The sequence below is a fragment of the Lutjanus erythropterus genome, chromosome 19 (genome assembly GCF_056507025.1).
Source record: "Lutjanus erythropterus isolate fLutEry1 chromosome 19, fLutEry1.hap2, whole genome shotgun sequence".
In the NCBI taxonomy this organism is placed as follows: Eukaryota; Metazoa; Chordata; class Actinopteri; order Lutjaniformes; family Lutjanidae; genus Lutjanus; species Lutjanus erythropterus.
The window spans coordinates 20,294,668-20,314,403 of NC_139335.1; the positions used below are offsets into that span (position 1 = coordinate 20,294,668).

General features: G+C 40.2%; 1 protein-coding gene across 1 annotated transcript; it reads left to right on the plus strand.

Moving 5' to 3' along the window:
- Nucleotides 1-10,399: 10,399 nt before the first annotated feature.
- LOC146309714 (volume-regulated anion channel subunit LRRC8D) lies at nt 10,400-18,264 on the plus strand. Its single transcript, XM_084744345.1, has 6 exons — nt 10,400-10,525; nt 12,667-13,029; nt 14,132-14,722; nt 14,927-15,177; nt 15,869-16,246; nt 16,961-18,264. The coding sequence occupies exons 2-6, from the start codon at nt 12,694-12,696 to the stop codon at nt 18,081-18,083; spliced, it is 2,679 nt and encodes an 892-aa protein (XP_084600471.1). The 5' UTR covers nt 10,400-10,525; nt 12,667-12,693; the 3' UTR covers nt 18,084-18,264.
- The last annotated feature ends 1,472 nt before the right edge of the window (nt 18,265-19,736 follow it).

Genomic DNA, 19,736 nt, shown 5'->3' on the forward strand with positions numbered 1-19,736 from the left:
TATTAATTAGGTTGTAAACACTTTACATTCATTAATAAGTTGTTACAACACATTAGATGACCTGGTGATTGCCAAATAATGAGCCCACATTTATCTGTATTGTTCAGATCTCACTGCTAATTTACCTTTTCTTGTCTCAGCATTTATACTTTAAGGTTACTTTCAGGTACTGTCAGGTTCATCAGATGTTTTTTAATGAGTTACTAGCATTTAACCACTGTCAGTTTTTATTAATAGTCAAAAAGTTTTACTTGGCATGTCTAATTAACTGATTTATACAGTAATGCTTTGGCAGTATTGTTTACCCTGACATCTTCAGCATTCACTGCTCTATGTTTGGAATTACGCTCCCTTCTGCCGCTTACAAATGGCGTTAACTCATTAGTAAGATTGATTAGAGAAGTACAGTGAAGCAAGTATACAGACATCATGACAGCATAGCAGGATAATAGCTGCTTACTGCATGATAAATTGCTGTATTATACATTCACATTCAGACATGTCTACAGTTTTCCAATAGACCTTTTCACAGCAGCCATGTTGATATGAAATAGCGGGTAAACAAGTTTAATTATTGAAATTAATGAAGGTCCTGTTTCAATTAAAGTGGCGGCCTTTCCAGAGAGACAACACAGCAGCACCCTGACTCTGTTTGACTTGAGTGGAAGAAATCCTTGATGAGTAACTCTGGTAACATCTGGGTTTACCCTACTATTTCTTGCCCAAATGGCTGCCGTGAAAAAGGTATATAGTCCTAACAATAACATATTTTGGATGTCATACAAGATGACATCAAATCAACTGTCGCCAGTGATCACAGGAAGAGAAACAACACATTATCGGGCCGTCTCGGGGTCAGGCCGCAGTCTCTGCTCTTTGGTGTTTATCTGTGTAACTGCTGAGGCTGGTGGCTTACTGTGGTTTCAGTCAGGGGATTTGACGGATGAAGTGCTGTGCCACTTTCTCACGGCCAAGATCTTCTCTAGCTTTCTGTCTCTAGCTTGCCCCCACCCACCCATCTTACACTCATTTCCTCTGAGCTTTTCAACTTTCTCTGACTTTGGTTGGCGAAAGAGTGAAGGTTACAGACAGTGCAGGACTTTCCTTTCCTCCTCAGGCAAGGTAAAGTAGATCAAAAGAATTGCTGAGAACTGCCCTCGCAGTACATGATGTATAAGCAACAAATCTATATTTATTGTAGCGATGGGAACTGTGGACTGTACTGCCTCTCAATATCACAATATATGACAGAGTCATGCAAATGAAAAGCCACAAACTCAGTCTTTGCCTCCCACTAAACAGGAAACAAGTATTTTGCTGAGGTATTTTTCTTTCTATGTTACGACTTATCACATCCTCCTACTCCCTTCAATCAATTGCTTTGAGATTGAAAACTTCACAGATTCAGATTAAAATCAATAGTAGATTTTTTTCAGTTTACGGAGTAACTGATGAAAAGCATTTTGTCGCCTCTCTAGAAGTGCTCTCTCAGTTGTGTCTGTGAATAATTTAGTTACACAAATGTGTTCCATTCTTGCTAAACAACTGTCTCGACACCATTCAAGGAACAATGATGAGCAAATGAACAGATGGGCATCCCCACTCCCACACATGTGTTCAACCCTCAGAGATTTGTTTCACTCTGATAGCATGGGGTTACAGAAAGGTAAGAGGGTGTGAGAACTCTAAAATGACATGGTACCCAAGACATCCACTGCCTACATCTGCAAAATTGGTGGTGGTACATGTAGGTAGAGTCTAAATATATAAACACACACCAAAAAAGCAAATAAATGTATGATTATACTACACAATTATATAATGTACGTGTCATATTCACCCTGATGTTATGACGGATGTCATCATTAAGAACAGGGGAGTCAAACTCGATTTCATCCTGGGCCACATCAGCATTATGGTCACCCTGCAAGGATTGTAAATGTAAGTAAAAATGTATCTACTTGTTGTCATATGACATAATTACCTCTACATTTGATTATTACTGTTTATAGTACTAAGGTAAATAATTAACTGGCTCTGAAAGCAGAAGTCTAGCAAAAATAATGCCACTCTGAGTTTTTATTGTTTTTCTTGGTGGCTAATGATATCTAATTAGCTCCATGTTTGGTGTCAAAGTGCAGCTACTACTTATTTGTCTGGCACTCTTACTGCTGCATTAAAGAAAACACAAAAAACATATTCACTTTCCCTTCCCTCATTAAATTGCCAAAATTGCATCAACTTTTCTTTTACTAATTGCTAAGCTGCTGCTGCTATTGATGCTACCAGCTATTTAGCTGGAGTGCCACTGCTAGAAATGGGTGTGTGATACTGATATTGATAAATGATAAATGGACATGTAGTTTATGGACACACTACTTCCGTAACAAAGCATAGAATTGTATTGCATAAATTATATTCTTTGTCAATTCGAACAGGCCACATAAAATGAGGTCCCAGGCCGGATTTGGCCCATGGGCCTTGAGTTTGACACGTGTGATTTAGAACAACAGTAGGACTGTACGAAGAGTAGAGTCTGCAGCCATGCTAGTAACTCTGTGAAGCTCTACTTGGACACAGTGGTGCTTCAAGCTAAATGCTGGTGTCATTTATGCTAATATGATGACACCATGACAATGCTAACATACTGATATTAAGCAGGTATACAGCATTTTTACCATGTTCATCATAGTTTGTTTACTATATTGGCATGCAAACATTTGCTAATTATCACTAAACACAAAGTACAGCTGAGGCTAACCCTAACCCCTAAGCCTCACCAAGGTAATGGACAAATTTGATGTGATGATGGCACTAAATGAAAAGGTATTGCAATTCATCCTGAAAGGGACATACATGTCATCAGCATCATTTGGCAACCATGGGTGTCTGTTAAGCATTTCCATCTATCCTGTAATTGTTAAGATATTTCAGTCTGGATTAAAGTGGACTGACTGACCCAGAAACTAATGCCATCCCTACAGAGCCACGCTGCTAGCATTGCAGAAAATGCAGTTGAGTCATTCACTTTAAAAAGTTGTAGTGATATCTGAGCAATGAGTCAACATGAACAATGAAACTGGAGACTCTTTTTAGTGAACTGGAAGTGACTAGTCCTTATTTCAATAACCCCGATCAGTGATTTGCCTCTCTTGACTGTTACTAGCTAGTGCAAGGCATGACGTGACTGGGCGTCATTCACACTCTTATCTTAACAGTATTTGTGGATACAGTTAATGATGGTATTAACCAAGCCCTGTGAGAAAAACAACCACTTAGACACTTCTTTCAACTCAGTATTTGCTCTCCCAGCCTGCAGTATGCTCTGCTCCCTGCTTTGAGCTCACGGGTTGCACAAATCACTCAGTCAGTGCTCACTCTCCCAGCTCAGAGCCCGCTTCCTGCCCTTAGCTGAAGGTCTGCCCTGCACTGCACAAATCATTCACTCACTCACCCGCAGGTTTCACGCCAGAGTCAGTAACCATCCATGACTGAGCATTCACAACCCCCACAAAATGACTCATTTCACAATCACAATTTGATCCATTTGGTTTCATAGCATTGGGAAACTCTAGAAGAGCTGGATGATTCAAGGTAGCTGAGAGCTAAACTGGAAGTCTATGGGCACTGTAGCCAGTCTCGGCTGTTGGCATGAAAACCAACACTTTTTAGAGAGTGACTCATACGACCTTGATTCAGTGGAAACCAGTCAAACTTCCCATCTCTACTGTGTCGTCGCAGTGGTGGTCCTGACATGAGGCAACAAAGCTGAACAAAGGGTAACGGAACAGTAGTACTTTTATGCAGTGGTCTACATAAAAGTCAAAGGTTTTTCTAAAAGACCTTTTTCACAACAGCCATATTGATACCAATTACCAGGGTAAACACAAGCGTTACCAATGACACTAAAAAAGTTCAGTTCCATTTAGTTTAGCAGAGCCTTTTGAGGAGCCAGCATATATAACAACAGCACTCTGACTCTGTTTGACTTGAATGGAACAAACCTTAATTAGTATCATTGGTAACGCCTGTGTTTACACTACTATTTCGTGTCAAAATGGCTGCTGTGAAAGAGCTCTATATTGTGAGTGTGTAGAGTGCTGGAATAGATATTGAATCATTAATGTTATAGATTATATACGATAAAGCATAATGAAAGTTTAAAATGTGAATTCATCCAGAAACACAACCTGCCGATCCAAGAAAACAATATAAATTTCTTTGTAAAGTGAACAACTAATTATACTGTTTACCTCAACATCATCACAGTAGAGGATAAACATTTGAAAAAAAAAAAACTTGAATAAACTGATTAAAGCAATAGTAAGACTGCTTCATAAACTTTTTCCATCTCTTCAGTCGCATTTCTACTAAATGTTCCATATTGGTTAGCATACACCAGGTAGGCAGCAACATAATGTCTAAATTCAAGTTTAAAAATATTTGCATTTAGATGTGTTGATGTCTGTGGCCTGTTTGTTGGGTTTTTTTTTGTTTTTTTTTTTGACATGGACGTGTCACATAACTCAACCCCACCCAAAACATCTCTGCTCATGGGCACGATGTGTGAGTGTGTGAGTGTGTGTGTATCTATATTGCAGATGAAAAGGTGTGAAGCCGCAGGCCTTTTTGCAGAAGAAATCGAGGGTGTTGATAGGATATTGGCCCCTTGTAATGCTGGGCTTGCCACACCACAGCCCTGCTGTCTAATTTTATAGCTGTATTTCACTGAAAGCTCGATCAGTTTCCTTGCAGTGAGATTGTGGGACCAAAAAATCAAACAAACAAATTTAAAAAAACGTGATAGGAGGAGAAAAAAAAATCTTTGCGTGCTTGATAGAGTGATTAAAGCTATATTACAGCTCTATGGCTTTTCATTAGAATATTAGGTCGCATTTTATTTTACAGTAAACTAGTAAGAACTAACAATCCATACTTTGTATCAAATTAGAAAAAAGACTAGAAACAATTTATTCTTTATTCAACAGTATTGGAACCTTTATTAGACACGTACTAAACTTTATAAGAGGGTAATTAGGGAAACAACAGAACTGCACTGTAACTAAAGTGAAATCACATATTTGCTACTTGAGATACACCTTTGGCTGGTCCTATATAATTAGCAGAGTAGCCGAGACTGATGTCTACTTCTTTGATCAAATCACATTATCTGTCTGCAGTATCGCAATTAGTCTGTGCAGTGACCCACCGACAAAATCTCAGTCTACCTCTATAATTTTGGCCTTTACTTAGATCTGAATCACATATTGTTTAAACAGGGAAGCAGCATATATGCAATTTCATTTTAGTTTACAGCACAGTTTTTCTATTTCTAGTTTTTGTCTGAATTGATACAAAGTACAGCCTGTTGCATTTACTGTTCTGTTGGGTGTAAAGTTTTTGTTACATCCCCTAAGTGTATTGTAAAATAAAGTTCAACCAAATATTAGGCCTATATTGTTTACTAGTGTTAGTTGACTCCTAAGGGAGGAAGTGAAGGAATGGTGGAACAACTTGTTGGGCATATTTTTGTGTGCTTTTTGCGTGGCTGCAAAGAGGGCAAAAAATAAAAAAAAATTGCAGGTGTATGACAGCAATTAAAAAAAGATTTGGAGCTGGAGTTGAGTTATATCAGTTCACAGAATCTCCTTGCTAAATCTAAGGTGTCACTGTAGTTGCTGATGTCTGATTTGATAAATATTTGTGTATCTTTCACCTTCATGTGTGCTGAAACAGCGCCAACAGTGAGTCTACCTATTTTCAGAGTAGTTTAGATAACAATGTTGGTCAGTCGGTCCATCTACCAGTTTGAACCAGACTGAAATGTCGCGACAACAGATTGACTTGAAATTTGGCGCAGACATTTGTGTTCCCCCTAAGGATGAAATGTACCATGTAGGTGACTTTTCATATTACACCGTCATCAGGTCAAACTTCTGATTTGTCCAATAATTTATGGCAGAGTGGGAGGCTGGGCTCCTCGAGGGAGAGGAGGAGAGGCTCAGTGAATCGCAGGGAAAATTCTTATGTTAGTTATTACATCAGTTATCAAAAGGAGATCACACAGAATAGCCTACATGTGTGTGATTTGGTTAAGGAGATTGTTCAGAGATACAGTACTGGGGAATTTCCAAAGTCAAAACCTAATATATGCCTTCAGCCAGACCTTTTTTTTATGTATTTAGTCTACAAACAGGTCAAACATATATTCGGCTGTCTTGGCTCAATTGTTGAGTGACACTGAGAAAAACTGAGCAAGTAAAAGGGTGGTTGGGGGGGTCAAGCATGTTAGCATGCTGATGTTAGCATTTAGCTCAAAGCACCATGCCTAATTATGGCCTCACAGAACTGCTAGCTTGATAAGTGCCAGTCTTAGACCAGTTTTTCCATGGGTTTCAGACTGGGGCCAGCTGTTTTGTAAGTGGGGCACATTCAGATCCAGATTCAGTGTTACAGGGTCCCTGTCCCTGTTGGTCTGATCAGGACACATGTAAAAGTGTGTGAATCATTTCATTTACACACTTAAATATTCAGAGATGTGTAATACTAGAGAAGTGCACTCAATGCAGTGCAGATCTCTGCCAGGCAACCCAAAACAAATCTAAATATAACCCCTTTGTTGTAATGGGTTACAATTACATTTATTTTGTAATTTAGCCCCAGCTCTAGTAGTAGCACTAGTATCCCATTAAACATTTGTGTGAACTTTTCTTATAATTATTAGCATATGAGTTTTTGTCCGTTCTCCTTCGTCCAGGTCATTGTAATCTCAAGAAACAAGATTACTTGTTTCACCGCTCATCCAAGAAGCTTCATCAGTTCATGCGTGTCAGACTAGTCTGAGCTAGTCTAACTAAATGGTGGGAAACCCAGGTATTTAACCTCTGTGGCTGTGTTCACCAGGCCATAGGTGTTAATGGCTCATTGGTGTGTGGGGTTTGGTCATGACAGTAGATGGAGTCAACTTCATTTGTGCTCCATTCAGTTTTAACAACAGTCGTTTGGAATGTCACCCGAAACCAGGTATGAGCGACAACTGATGTTTTTGGAGGCCACGTTGTTGAATCTCCTGGGAAAGGATGAAATAACAGCATTGTAAACAGGAGAGAGGTTATGTCTCAGGCTTTCTCCTCTGTTGAGAGTGGGTTTCTCCACTTTAGTATAGATGGCTTCTCCTCTCCTCTCTCAAACCGTCTGCCCTCCCTGTCTAGAATGTGGACAATGCTGTCCTCAAAGGAGTGTGCCTTCTCCTTAAGGTGTAAATAGACAGCTGAGTCCAGGCCTGAGGAGTTAGCCCTCCTGTGCTGAGCCATGCATCTGTTCAGCGGTTGTCTGGTTTCTCTGATGTAGAAGTCATTGCAGTCCCCGTTGCGTTGGACAGCATACACCAGGTAACTTTTGGTGTGCGGCTTTTTGGATGTACCAGTTTCTGTCTGAGTGTGTTCCTAGGTTTGAAATACACTGGCATGACGCATACAGGATCACTATGTTATTTCACTTGGGTTTCTTTCCCTCATCACCCTCAGTGTTGGTGTTCTTTCCGGTACATGTGGCTGTTTTCACAAAGGCCACATATTTTAAGGGCTTCCCTCAGGTGCTTGTGTTCTTTCTTTTGGGCCTGAGTTCTGGTTTGTACATTATCAGTCCTGTTGCAGAGTTCTGATAACACAGATCTTATGTTCCAGAGGGTGGTGTGAGTCAAAGCGTAGGTATTGGTCTGTGTGAGTGGGCTTCCTGTATACCCCAATGTGGAGGCTCCTGTCCAATGTGAACTTCACAGTCCAAAGAAAGGCAGGGAATTATTCTTGACATCTTCTCTAGTGAATTTTATGTTTTTGTCCACTGAGTTGACGTGCTCAGTAAAAGTTTGCACTTCTTGGGTTTTCATTTTAATTTTAACCCATGTGTTGTCCACATACCTGAACCAATGGTTAGGTGCTGTTCCTCAAGGGTTTAAGAGCCTTGCATTCTACCTCCTCCATGTAAATATTAACCAAAAAGGGAGATACTGGTGAGCCATGCTGTAAAAATTTGCTGTTGAATTGGAAGTACGTAGTGTTCAAGCAGAGATCAAGTAATTGGCATATCTGGTCTCGAAAACACTGTAATCCTGGTAAAGTACGCGGACTTTGTATGTATGAGCGGTGATGGTATGTTTTTTGAGGAATTATCCTCGTTTGTAATACTTACATCTTCACACTTTATCTTGAGATTTTTCTGCGTGGCAAGAATAAATGCTGTTCTCACTCTCACATGTCGCTTGCCGCTGCAACTACCACACCACTTTTCTGTCTTTGCTCTTTAAAACTTCACACCCCACACCCCACAACACACACATCACACACAACACATGTACACACACACACACACACACACACACACACACACACACACACACACACACACATTTTCATGCACATACATACAATACAGACACCCAGAAAATGCACACACCAGCTGTGTAGAGTAGATCATGTTGTGGTTCATTGTCAGTTTGAGTCTTCGCTCCAGATTCTTCTTGGCCCAAATACAGAGGAGACAAAGAGTTACATATGACCCACCCATGCAGGCACACATAAACAAACACTTATGTGAGAAGTTGGTCAATTTACTGAATAAGCTTCCTCAGTAATCAGATCTGTAATCTTTAATCTCTCAGGAAACAAACTTGTTTTCTCAAGAGAAGCACCCATCCCTCCATAAAGAGATGAGAGCAGCGAGACGCTGCTATGTAACTCAGCGACTCCAGCAGCCTCTGCTGGATAATCCTGGATACAATGCTGTAATTTTAAGTTTGCACGTGAAAAAAGGTTAGATAAGTAGTCATCCAAATTTAGCAGCAATCACCTATGATCAACTTTATTACACAGGAAATCTTTTTAATGTATTTCATCCAAGTAACTGAATCTTTAATTTAAACACACAACAGTGTAAACTGGCTAAAGTGGTCTCTGTTTTGACCTGCATAAGAAAATGCGAACATCCACAAGAGGACTGACCATTTCTGTCTAGTTATTTTGAACTCATCAGTTGAAACAAGCCTGTATTTACATTTTCCCAGGCAAAGTCACAGTGAGTAGTATGTAAGCCAGTTAAAAGGAAGCTGATGAAATTTTTATTCAGGACATATTTATGTTTGATGTGGTTATGGTGCAGGTAACACTACAGCTTTTGTCCACAGGTGCTTCCAAAATCAACAAAATATAAAAATTCTTTGTAGTAGCTTTAAATTGACAAATTGTTCGAGCCATGGAAAGCACATTTTCATGATGCAACTGTAAGGTATTGTACTTTACCTAATTATTTCCATTTTAAGTTACTTTTACTTCTACATCACAACATTTCAGATGGCAATAGCGTACTTTCTACTGCACCTCCTTTACCTGACCTACTGTAGTAAGTTTAACACACAAATATATTGACATATCTGATTCCAGTGAATAATTTCCAGTGAGAAACATGCTGTGTTCACTTGGAGTGCAGAGGACTGATAGAGAGCTGAACATTATGATGTCACAGCGAAGTTGACCTTTGACATTTTGGATATAAAATGTCATCACCTCATCATTTTATCCTATTAGATATTTGTGTGGAAAAACGTGTTTTGCGAGATTGCAGTGACCTTTGACCTTTCACATCCAAATTCTAACCAGTTCATCCTTGAGTCCAAGTGGACATTTATACCAAATCTGAAGATATTCTGTTTTGGTGTTCCTGAGATATCACTCTTCATGAGAACTGGACGAACATGTCATGGTGACCTTTGACCTTTTACAACCAAAACCTAATAAATTCATGCTAAGTTTGATGGAAAGAAATTCCCTAAAAGGCGTTCTTGAGATGTCTACCTCTAGCCACAGTTGATGATGACGCAGAGGCATAAAAATTAGCTGCACCTCAACCAACTGACACTCTGAAAGGGGCCTTTCTGCATAGAAAGCACACACACACACACACACGCACACACACAAGACATGTGAGAACTTTCTTTAACAACTTCAGTCATTAGACTTCCGTAACTATTAACTTCTAAGGAAACAAACCTGCTTTCTCTATAGAACCACATGTCCAACTATAGAGAGGTGAGAGCAGTGTGACGTTGAGAACTGCAACATAAGTCAAACGCTGCTGCGCAACTCAGTGAAAATGAAATGCAAAAATTAATATTCCCACTAAAATTGTGACTGACATCAAATAATTTTCATAGAATGTTTTTTTTTTTGTGTCTAATATTCCTCTGATGTTTTGCTCACAGTCAGTCCTGAATGTGTTAAAGGGTGCAGACATGCCCCCTGTGTGTCTTGAACGAGCTTGTAGTGCTGAATTGGATTTTTAAGCCACACATCCTACGCTGCCATGGTAACCGCTGAAAAGCTGTGTGTTGTCCAGCTGAGGAGGAGTTTGTTGTAAGTTTCAGGAGTTTTTCTCGGCAGAACCGGACAGCGCCGGAATGAAGTTTGTGTGAGGCGGCTGTGAGCTGATCAGAGGAGAGAGAGGAAAGCAGGAGAACAAGTTATTTTCTCTGGTAGGTGAAAGTTAATCCTGGGCTGTAAAAATAACATGGATTGTTCAGTTCTGATTTGTATTTGTGTGATGTTGCCTACAATGGAAATGTTGTTTGGACAATTTTATTTAATTGACTCCTAGTGTTATCAAAATAATTTTAAACATCTAAATGACTTTGGCATGATTTTTATTTATTTATTTTTTTAATTTATGGAAATTCAATTAAAACACTTAACATTCCCTGTAACATGTCCACTTGAAATGCTTGCTTAAAGCAACTGAAAACTTGGTTTCAGATTGTATTTCTAAGTAACACTGAAAATGAATAATTATATATGCAAAAACTATTTATCAAGAGTTAAACACTCAAAAACTCAGGTAATCTGTTTCATCGGGTTGTGTGGGTGTGATTTGATTTGATTTACAACAGAAGCAAGCAACCTATCATACTGCCCTCACATTCAAATATAGTTAAAGAAATATTTGGTGCAAGGAAAAACATGGCATCACCTTATTCAAAAGCAGGGACAAAACACAAATACAGACAACTTCCTTGTGAAATAAACAAAACTCGATACTCCAACTCTGAAAGAAATAATGTTTTCATGTAAAACCGGGACATTCATGAAAAGCATTTAGAATATATGTTTTTGTTTTGTTTTTTCAGATTTATACACCCATAATAAATAGATAGATTGTAATATTTGCTTTTGCAAAAATTGGTTGTGAGCAGAAATTGGTTGTGAGAAGTATCGAGATCTGTAGAGACTTAATACTACATCTGCTAATATTTGGTCAGAGTGTCTATATTTTTTCCATCATCACCTTTCTATTGTCATAGAATTTGACAAGTCAGATTTAACTTTATTTTATTTTATCTGTTTATCTGATAGGGGCAGCACATGTTAATCATAGCAATGTACAAGTGCAGTATATAAAACACAAAGCTAAGAAAGACAAAACACGTTGTACAACAAAGTTAGAGGTGATCACAGTTTCTGGTTCTGAGATGGGTCTTAAAGTGGGATATGTAGGGCACTCCCTGATTGCAAGTGGTAGGCCATTCCAATATTTACTTCCCCTTACTGACAGCAAAGTTTCTACATGTGATGAGCCTATATGGCGTCTCACAGTCCCCTCTAGTGGTCATTCTGGTGCCCTCAGTTTAATGAATTCATTTAGAGGAGCTGGGGCCAGCCCAAGCAAAGCCTTATACAAGAATATTTAAAGTGTTTAAAATTCTCAGTTACAATGGCAAAATGTTTTTTTTTTTGTTTTTTTTTAATCAAACACTTTTAGGGCTTTTTTCAAAAGTGATCCTATTGGTTTAAGTGAGTAATATTTAAGAAACAACATTTGATATGCAAAAAAATCATTGCATGCAAAAACATCCAGACAACATTACCTGTCAAAAATGGCCTAATTTGTTTGAAATTTTGTCAATTTAATTTTATGGCATTTGACACCTTTTTCACATTACTTTTAAAGGTTAATGTAGAGTCCAATATGAACCCAAGATACTTGAATTCATTTGCTGAGTTAAGCTCCTCGCCTCTCAGGAACACACTGGAATGAGTTGTTGTGTTGATGAAGTTTTGTTTGTTTGTTTGGTATTCAATAAGAGACATGATTTAGTGAGCCAGTCCTGAACATGAGACATTGCAGATGTGAGAATTTTGGAGGCTGTTTAGATATCTGATGTAAAATTTACTGCATCATCTGCGTACATTTTAATATTGATGTTTGAGCACATGTTAAGTAGGATATATACAGATATATGTTATGTTAAAAGGGATAGTTCACTGAAAAGTGAAAATTCGGTCATTATCGACTCACCCTCATGCTGACTGAAGGTTGGGATTAGTTTTTTAGTTCACAAAACAGTGCTGGAATTTCACAGGAAAACAGTGATGCCAAATCTCAGAATGACTGAATTTTCATTTTTGGGTGCATTATCCCTTTATTTTTTTTAGAAGGAATCTGATGGCCCATGGTGTTAAATGTTTTTTCAAGGCAAGATAGCACCAACACAGGCACTCTTCTTCAGAGAACACTTTTTTAAGAAGACATTGATACTGACAGTGAAAACCAGCCTCAACTTTGTACATCATTACATAATTTTATGTGCCTAACTCAGTAAGTTCACAAATATCTTTCCAGTCATCCTTACAGGACCCTGAGGTCGCCATGTTTTCCCTGTCGGAGCTGGCGCCTCTGAACCAGCATCAGAGCAGGTCTAAACTGCTGAAGCCCTGGTGGGAGGTCTTCATGGACTACCTGGTGGTCCTGATGCTGATGGCATCTGTTCTGGCTTGTACTGAGCAGCTGTCCAGGGACCGAGTGGTGTGCATTCCCTTGGATCCACTCACTGCTAATACTAGTGATCAGAGTGCGGATGTGGCACTGACTCCACCTTCAAAGCCCCCAGTCCACGTGCCACCCAACTTCAGCCCAAATTTTCATTCTACACCTCGGGGTCGACGCACACATCTGGTCTATCAGCAGTATGTTTACATTAGCCAGGTACTGTGATTCTAGCCTGAGTTGCCTTTACCATGTAAAATGATGCAACAGAATATGAGAAACCGATTACAATACTGATTACTAAGTCTCATTGAGTGGCTATGAGCAGTATCATTATAGTAACAATTGATCACATTGCTACTTTTATGCAAAAGTTTAGTTCATAGTGATGAATCCACAGAGAATTATCACCTGACTCTGCAGTTTCCCTTCAGCTCTATGGAGCATTCAGCCCAATATCTAGAAATAATGTTTATTTACAATAGTTTGCAAAAGCAGATACATTTTAAGGATAACCTAATGCCAACTGTTATATGTTTTCTGTTAACATAATGAGGAAATTTTGTTAATGAACGTACTTGTCAAGTCATAACAACAGCAGTTGATAGCATATCACTAAAACATTGACCGACAACATATGTCCTTTTTTAGCCAAAAAAAGGCAAATTTGCAAAACACTTTCCACTCATTGTGACCACAGCATAATTCAAACGTCTGCAGTGACTTGACATGAGATATTTTTTTTTAATATTTAATCAGAATGACAACCTTTCCTTACCTTAACCAAAGTGCTTTTTATCGCCTAAACCTACTCAAAATGATGATCTTTACCTAACATTAACCTAAGTACTTTTGTTGCAGGTGTCCAAGACTTTAGTGTTAAAGTCCTAAACTTTGTATGGACGCCATGCACCTCAGCCACCTCCATTTGGATCCAGCATGTTACAGAAATCTATTGTTTCAAATAAAACGTTGTCTGTGAACATAACACAGGCAAGAAATATTTTGTCACCACAATATATTTACGAAAACACTTTAGTAAAACTAATTTAATATCTCTGAGACGGGGTTGGGAGTGTTATAGCAACTTTAATTTCGTAGCTGCTGGAGCCAGATATATCCGTAATGACTTAAGTTCATCAATAGAAACATGACTCCAAATGAGTGCTAATGTTCCTCTGTATCTGCTGGACAAGTAAATAAGCAACTGTTTGCCAATAAGTTTGTTCAAAAGTTGATAATATGTCACAGCTTGTGCTCACAGCTTGTTTATGCTGCCCCCAAGTGGCCAAAAAATTAAATTGTCTGTCTGTCTGTCTAGGTGTGCTACCATGAGGCTTTGCCTTTGTGCTCCCGTTTCTTCCCCTACCTGGCCTTGCTGCAGTCTCTAGTTCTGGTGGCCAGTGGCTCTTTCTGGCTCCACTTCCCGCACACCTCCGCCCGCATAGAGCACTTCTTGACCATCTTGGCAAAATGCTGTGAGTCACCCTGGACATCTCAGGCTCTGTCTCATGCCGCTCGGCAGGAGAATATTCAAGAGAAGGAGGTGATGGAGGAGAGACGACCGCTCCAACCACCTCCCTCCTCAAGTTCATCCTCACCCCCGATGACACGCGCAAGACAGTCAAGCATAGACTCGGGTGCAGACAGCCCACTTTTGAAGAGGTCAGATAGCGCGTCCTCTGCTGCCCCTCCATCTCCATGTCCTTCTACAGTCTCTTGTAACTCCACCGTGTCGTCCCTATCCCTCAACTCCAAGATGCACTTTCCTTCCTCCAAGCCTTCGCTCAGGGTTGACAGTCCCAGACAAGTAATCAGTCTGGATAAAAGTGATGGGGAGCAGGCCAGGGCGCTGTTCGAAAGGGTCAGGAAATTTCGCTCCCACTGTGAAAGCTCAGATGTCATCTATAAGGTGAGAGAACCTCTACTGTTGAAGAAATATATATAATATCAGCTTTGTCTTCAAGATTCTGGGTCGTCAAAACTTGGTTTGATTCAAAAGTCAAAAATCTAGTAAATATGGGAATGTTGTTTCATCCCACAACAAAGTTAATGTTTGATCTAACTTGGTCAAACAATGTTAATTTATTCATATACCCCTTTTCCATTTATTCAGGTCTACTTGGCTCAGACAATATTCAAATTGCTGATGGTGACGCTGATTGTAAGTTACACCATCCCTCTTCTCAGCTCCTTCTCCTTCACCCACACCTGTCACCCTGAGGAGCGGGCCTTGGTGGGTTACACTACCTTTGAGTGTATCCATGTACTCTCCTCCCTCATACGCAAACTACTGGTGGCTTACCTGACCCTACTGGGGCTGTACGGCCTGCTGAACTTTTACACCCTCAGTTGGATTTTACACAGGTCAGTGCACATTCCAGTACAGTATACAGGGATATATGAGTTGGTGCTGCAGCAATATCAATGTGACAGTCAATATCAGAATGGGCATAAAAGTTTTATGTTGTGTGCCAGTATAAAAACCATGGCCTGAAACTCAATCTTATCAACTTCATTCCCAGCAGCAGCAAGTACCTATTTTTAGCCATTGTCAGAGAAAACAAACATTTTGCACCTGGTGACCATAGTGAAGCATTTAGCTGCCAAGGAGCAATATTTCCCTGCAGTTCGTTGGGACCTTGAAGATAATCAAATCTGGCAGTCGGTGTCTTAAGAGCCTTGGCCATGAAAAAAATTTAAATTTCTAATAAAAAGGCCTTAATCTACAAGGGAACACGATATATTGAAAATTGCTGTCCCGTTCCTATTTATAGTATTTTCAGGCACTTGCTGCATCACACCCAAGCACTTACCAGTTGACGTCAGCTAAGCTCATGAAGGTTCAGGGCTGAGGGGGGGACACTGACATAGAGCCCAAAAGTAGACCACACAGACTCTGATTGTTCAAAGGGCCTTTAAACAGAATAATGCCGATGAGGTTGAGCGTACCAGAGGCATGATTAATCGGATTAGAGTGAAATGCTGTGTTTTGGGCTACAGTATATTCTGTGTAATATATTTCTAACTCTGTTTTTTGGGTCTGTTTCCTCCTTAGTGCTCTACGGCAGTATTCCTTCCACTCTCTGAAGGACTTGTGCTCCCTGAGAGACGTTCCTGACCTGAGAAATGACCTGGCCTTTCTTTTACACATGTTAGACCAGTATGACCCTTTGCTGGTCCAGCGCCTGTCTGTTTTTTTGTCCCCTGTCAGTGAGAGTAGGCTGCTGGAGGAAAATCTGGAGAGGCGCTGGGGCGAGGAGAAGCTGCGTGCCATCACTAATGTGGATGCAGAAGGCTGCTCCAAACTTCAGCTGGTGGCCCTGCCTCGCCTCCCTCCGGCCCTCTTCACCCTCAGCCAGCTTCAGGTCCTCAAACTGGAACTCATCACAGATGCCAGGTTCACTGCACAGGTTGCCAACATGACCTCACTCAGGTGAGTTTTATGGCATTGCAATCATGCAAACACAGTGCAAGACAGGCTACCTCCAGATGTAGTCAGATAGATCTGATCACATTCCGATCATGTAGTATTTATACCATGCTTTAACATGCATTTTTCATTATCTGAATAACATGTCCAGATACAGATCACATTTTAACACCAGATGTAAAGCCAAAAATCAATTCTTTGACTTTCTGGTAACCAGTGTAGGGATTTAAGAACCGGGGTGATGTGGGATGTCTTTTTAGTTTTGGTAAGAACTCGAGGTTGTAGGTGCCTGATGGTCTTTTTAAGAAGTCTGCTGCAATTTTAAGGTTTGCTGGTGATAAAAAGATGAATCGTTTTTTCCAGATGGTGTTTTGTCATGAGGTCCCTGACTTTGGCTATGTTTTAGGGTGATAAAATGCTGATTTTGTTATTTCTCTTAGGTGAGGTTGTTGTTCTGAATGATGTGGTCAAGTGGGAGCATGTACAGGCTGAACTGAAGTGGGTCAAGAATAGACCCTTGTGGGACACCACAGGTCAAGGGCATGCATTTAAAATTCTGATTTCTAATAGCAAAATCGTAAGTTATAGGTGGCATCTAGATATTTTGGAGTTAAAATTGAAGTATATGGATTTCTCTGAGCGCTACGAGATACATACAGTTGTTTCTTGTTTTTCTACATATTTAATTAAGGTTTTTGTTGTTAATTCCTACAACAGGGAACTCCACCTCTATCACTGCACAGCAGCTGTGGATCCCAGTGCACTTGGAGTGCTCCAGGAGCGTCTGGAGGTCCTCCACCTCACCTTTACTCAGGCTTCAGAGATCCCCAGCTGGGTGCTATCCCTCCGCAGCCTACATGAGCTCCACCTCTCTGGCCGCCTGAGTAGTGATGGTGGGGTGGGCCGCAGTTGGGCAGTGGGGAGTCTCCGCCAATTACGTCACCTCCGAATGCTGGTGATTCGAGGCATGTTGCAGCGGATCCCTGGAGAGCTGTATGAGGTGGCAGGTAGCCTGGTGAGACTGGAGATCTACAACGAGGGGACCAGGCTCCTTGTCCTGACAGGCTTGAAGAGGATGGTTGACCTGACAGAGCTGCTGCTGCAGGACTGCCAGCTGGAGCGTTTGCCCTCTGCCCTGCTGGCTCTCACCAACCTGCGGACACTCGACCTGCAGCATAATAACCTGAGGACTCTGGAGGAGCTGCTCAGCCTGGCTCATCTGCGACATCTGTCGTGCCTCAGACTCGCCTTTAACCGTGTTCTGGCACTGCCAGCCAGTGTTGGTGTGCTGAGAGGCTTAGAGCTCCTAGATCTGTCCAACAACCAGCTCCAGAGCCTTCCCCCGGCACTTTTCACTCTTCGCCGCCTTCGTAGGCTCCTGCTGGCTGGTAATCTGCTGGAGGAGCTGCCTGCAGAGGTGAAGTCACTGCAGCTGCTTACAGAACTGGACATCAGTGGGAACAGGGTAGAGAGCCTTCCCCCTGGACTCTTCAATAGCTGTTTGGAGCTGCGTGTCCTTAACATGGCTCACAACTCTCTCAGCTCTTTACCTCAGGGGATTGCAGCTTCAGGTCAGTTGAGCAGGTTGGACTTGCGCAGTAACAGTCTGACGGAGCTGCCTGCTGAGCTGGGCTGCTGCTCAGGACTGCGTGGAGGCGGTCTCCTGGTGGAAGACTGGCTTTTTCTTTCTTTGCCTCCCCATGTCAGGGACTTCCTGAGCCGTTCTTGCCCCCCCTCTGGTACATACTCAGAGGCTCATTCACGGCCCGAGTCCGACAGTTTCCCATACTTCTCTCCAACACAGTGGAGCTTCTCTTCTGCTCTGGAATCACAGATATAAGACTCATCACTACCTTCCTGTTAACACTGTTATGTGTGACAAGCACATACAAACAAACAAGGTGTGGACCCAAAAATACAAACTCAGGTTGAGCAGTTGCAGTTCAAAGAATTTAATATCAAACAGATATATACAGCAGGTTTTCAGGATGAAGTTACAGTCCAAACACAAAAAACAAATGCAGGCAAGGAAAAAAAAAAAAAAAAATCCAAAATCAAATAAAGGAATAAGAATAAGGAAAATAAATGACAAGGCTGAGATGCTCAGCACTAAAAACAACAACAAACTGGCAACTAAGGAAGAGGCAGACACAAAGAACTAAGAACAGAGGAAAACTAATTGGGGGCAAATGAAAACAATCAGTAATCGAAAAAGGAGGGAAAAGGACAAAGACAGGAAGTGAAACCAAAATCAAGAGGGAAGATAAGACCTTCAAAATAAAACAGTAAACAACTAGCAGCCCCAAACCATGACAAACAGTATCTGATAGTATTGTGTCCCTTTTCTAGATTGTTACATTTTTATAATTTTAAAGAGAGATTTGCACTGCTTAATTAACTATTCTTTTTAAAGTAGTATTCCTGTTGTTCCTTTAAATGTGATCACTTACTTGCATCCATGTGCACACATTATGCATATGGATTTTTATACCACACTGACATGAATGTCAACCAGTGGCTTGCATTAAGATAAAAAAATAGATTTACAAATGTACAAAACAAATTGCAATATAAATTTGCAGTTAATGATTTGTAGAAAATGGGCTATAATATGCAAATTACACCACCACTGTTAATGTCTTTGCTATTTAAAAATCCTGGTTAGAGAAACTGTTGCATTTACTCTAGTCATCTAGTTATTCCTAGAATGCACAGTATGACAGATGAGGGGACTGTCTGCATTTGATGTATGTGTGAATAATGCATATCTTGGAATAATTTTTTAATTGGAAGAGAAAAAACATTATTAAAGGCAGCATTCTTGCAGGGCTGTTTCTGAATATATGAAGTGGAGCAGAGGGTCATGTTGTTTGATAACAAAGTGTATATTATTAATACAGAAAGTATTAAATTAGCATTAAAATGACCTGAAATACTCCAATAGATACCTCTAAAGAACAATAATAATAATGAGTATAAATATCTGTATTATTCTCAGTGAAGAATGTGCAGTTGTAGTCTCTAACTGTTCACACTAGAGAACAATAAACATGATTATTTCTTTTGACGTGTTTGTTTCTGATTGCTCCCATTTGGTCACTATTGTGAAAGTACTCACAGGTGTTGTATGCTGCTGTTTGCAATAATCAGTTTAATTTTGTGCTGCAGTTCCTCGGTGTGACCACTGGAGGGCAGTAATTCTGAATATGGTCAGGTCAACAGTCACACAAAGTACTGTGGTTATTTATTTAAACTTTTTTCTTTTTTTTTTTACTTGTTTTTTGGCATAACATCAGTAGGGAAGAAGAAACTAAAAAAGATTGTTTTAGTTATCTTGACCTAAACAAGGAAGCTGCTGTAAGACTCAAATTAACAATTTCAGGGAGAGTGCATTAGAATATAAATATTTTATTTATACGGAATTGTTCTCAATTAGGTATTCATTTATTTAGCATAATAATAATTCATTTATTTTATCGTGCATATTTATTTA

What these genes read in the sequence shown, in the direction of transcription:
- LOC146309714 (XM_084744345.1), top strand. Translation starts at nt 12,694, where the DNA reads ATGTTTTCCCTGTCGGAGCTGGCGCCTCTGAACCAGCATCAGAGCAGG. An exon ending in AGTATGTTTACATTAGCCAG is followed by an intron (nt 13,030 to 14,131) that starts GTACTGTGATTC and finishes CTGTCTGTCTAG; the next exon opens with GTGTGCTACCATGAGGCTTT. An exon ending in CTCAGTTGGATTTTACACAG is followed by an intron (nt 15,178 to 15,868) that starts GTCAGTGCACAT and finishes TTTCCTCCTTAG; the next exon opens with TGCTCTACGGCAGTATTCCT.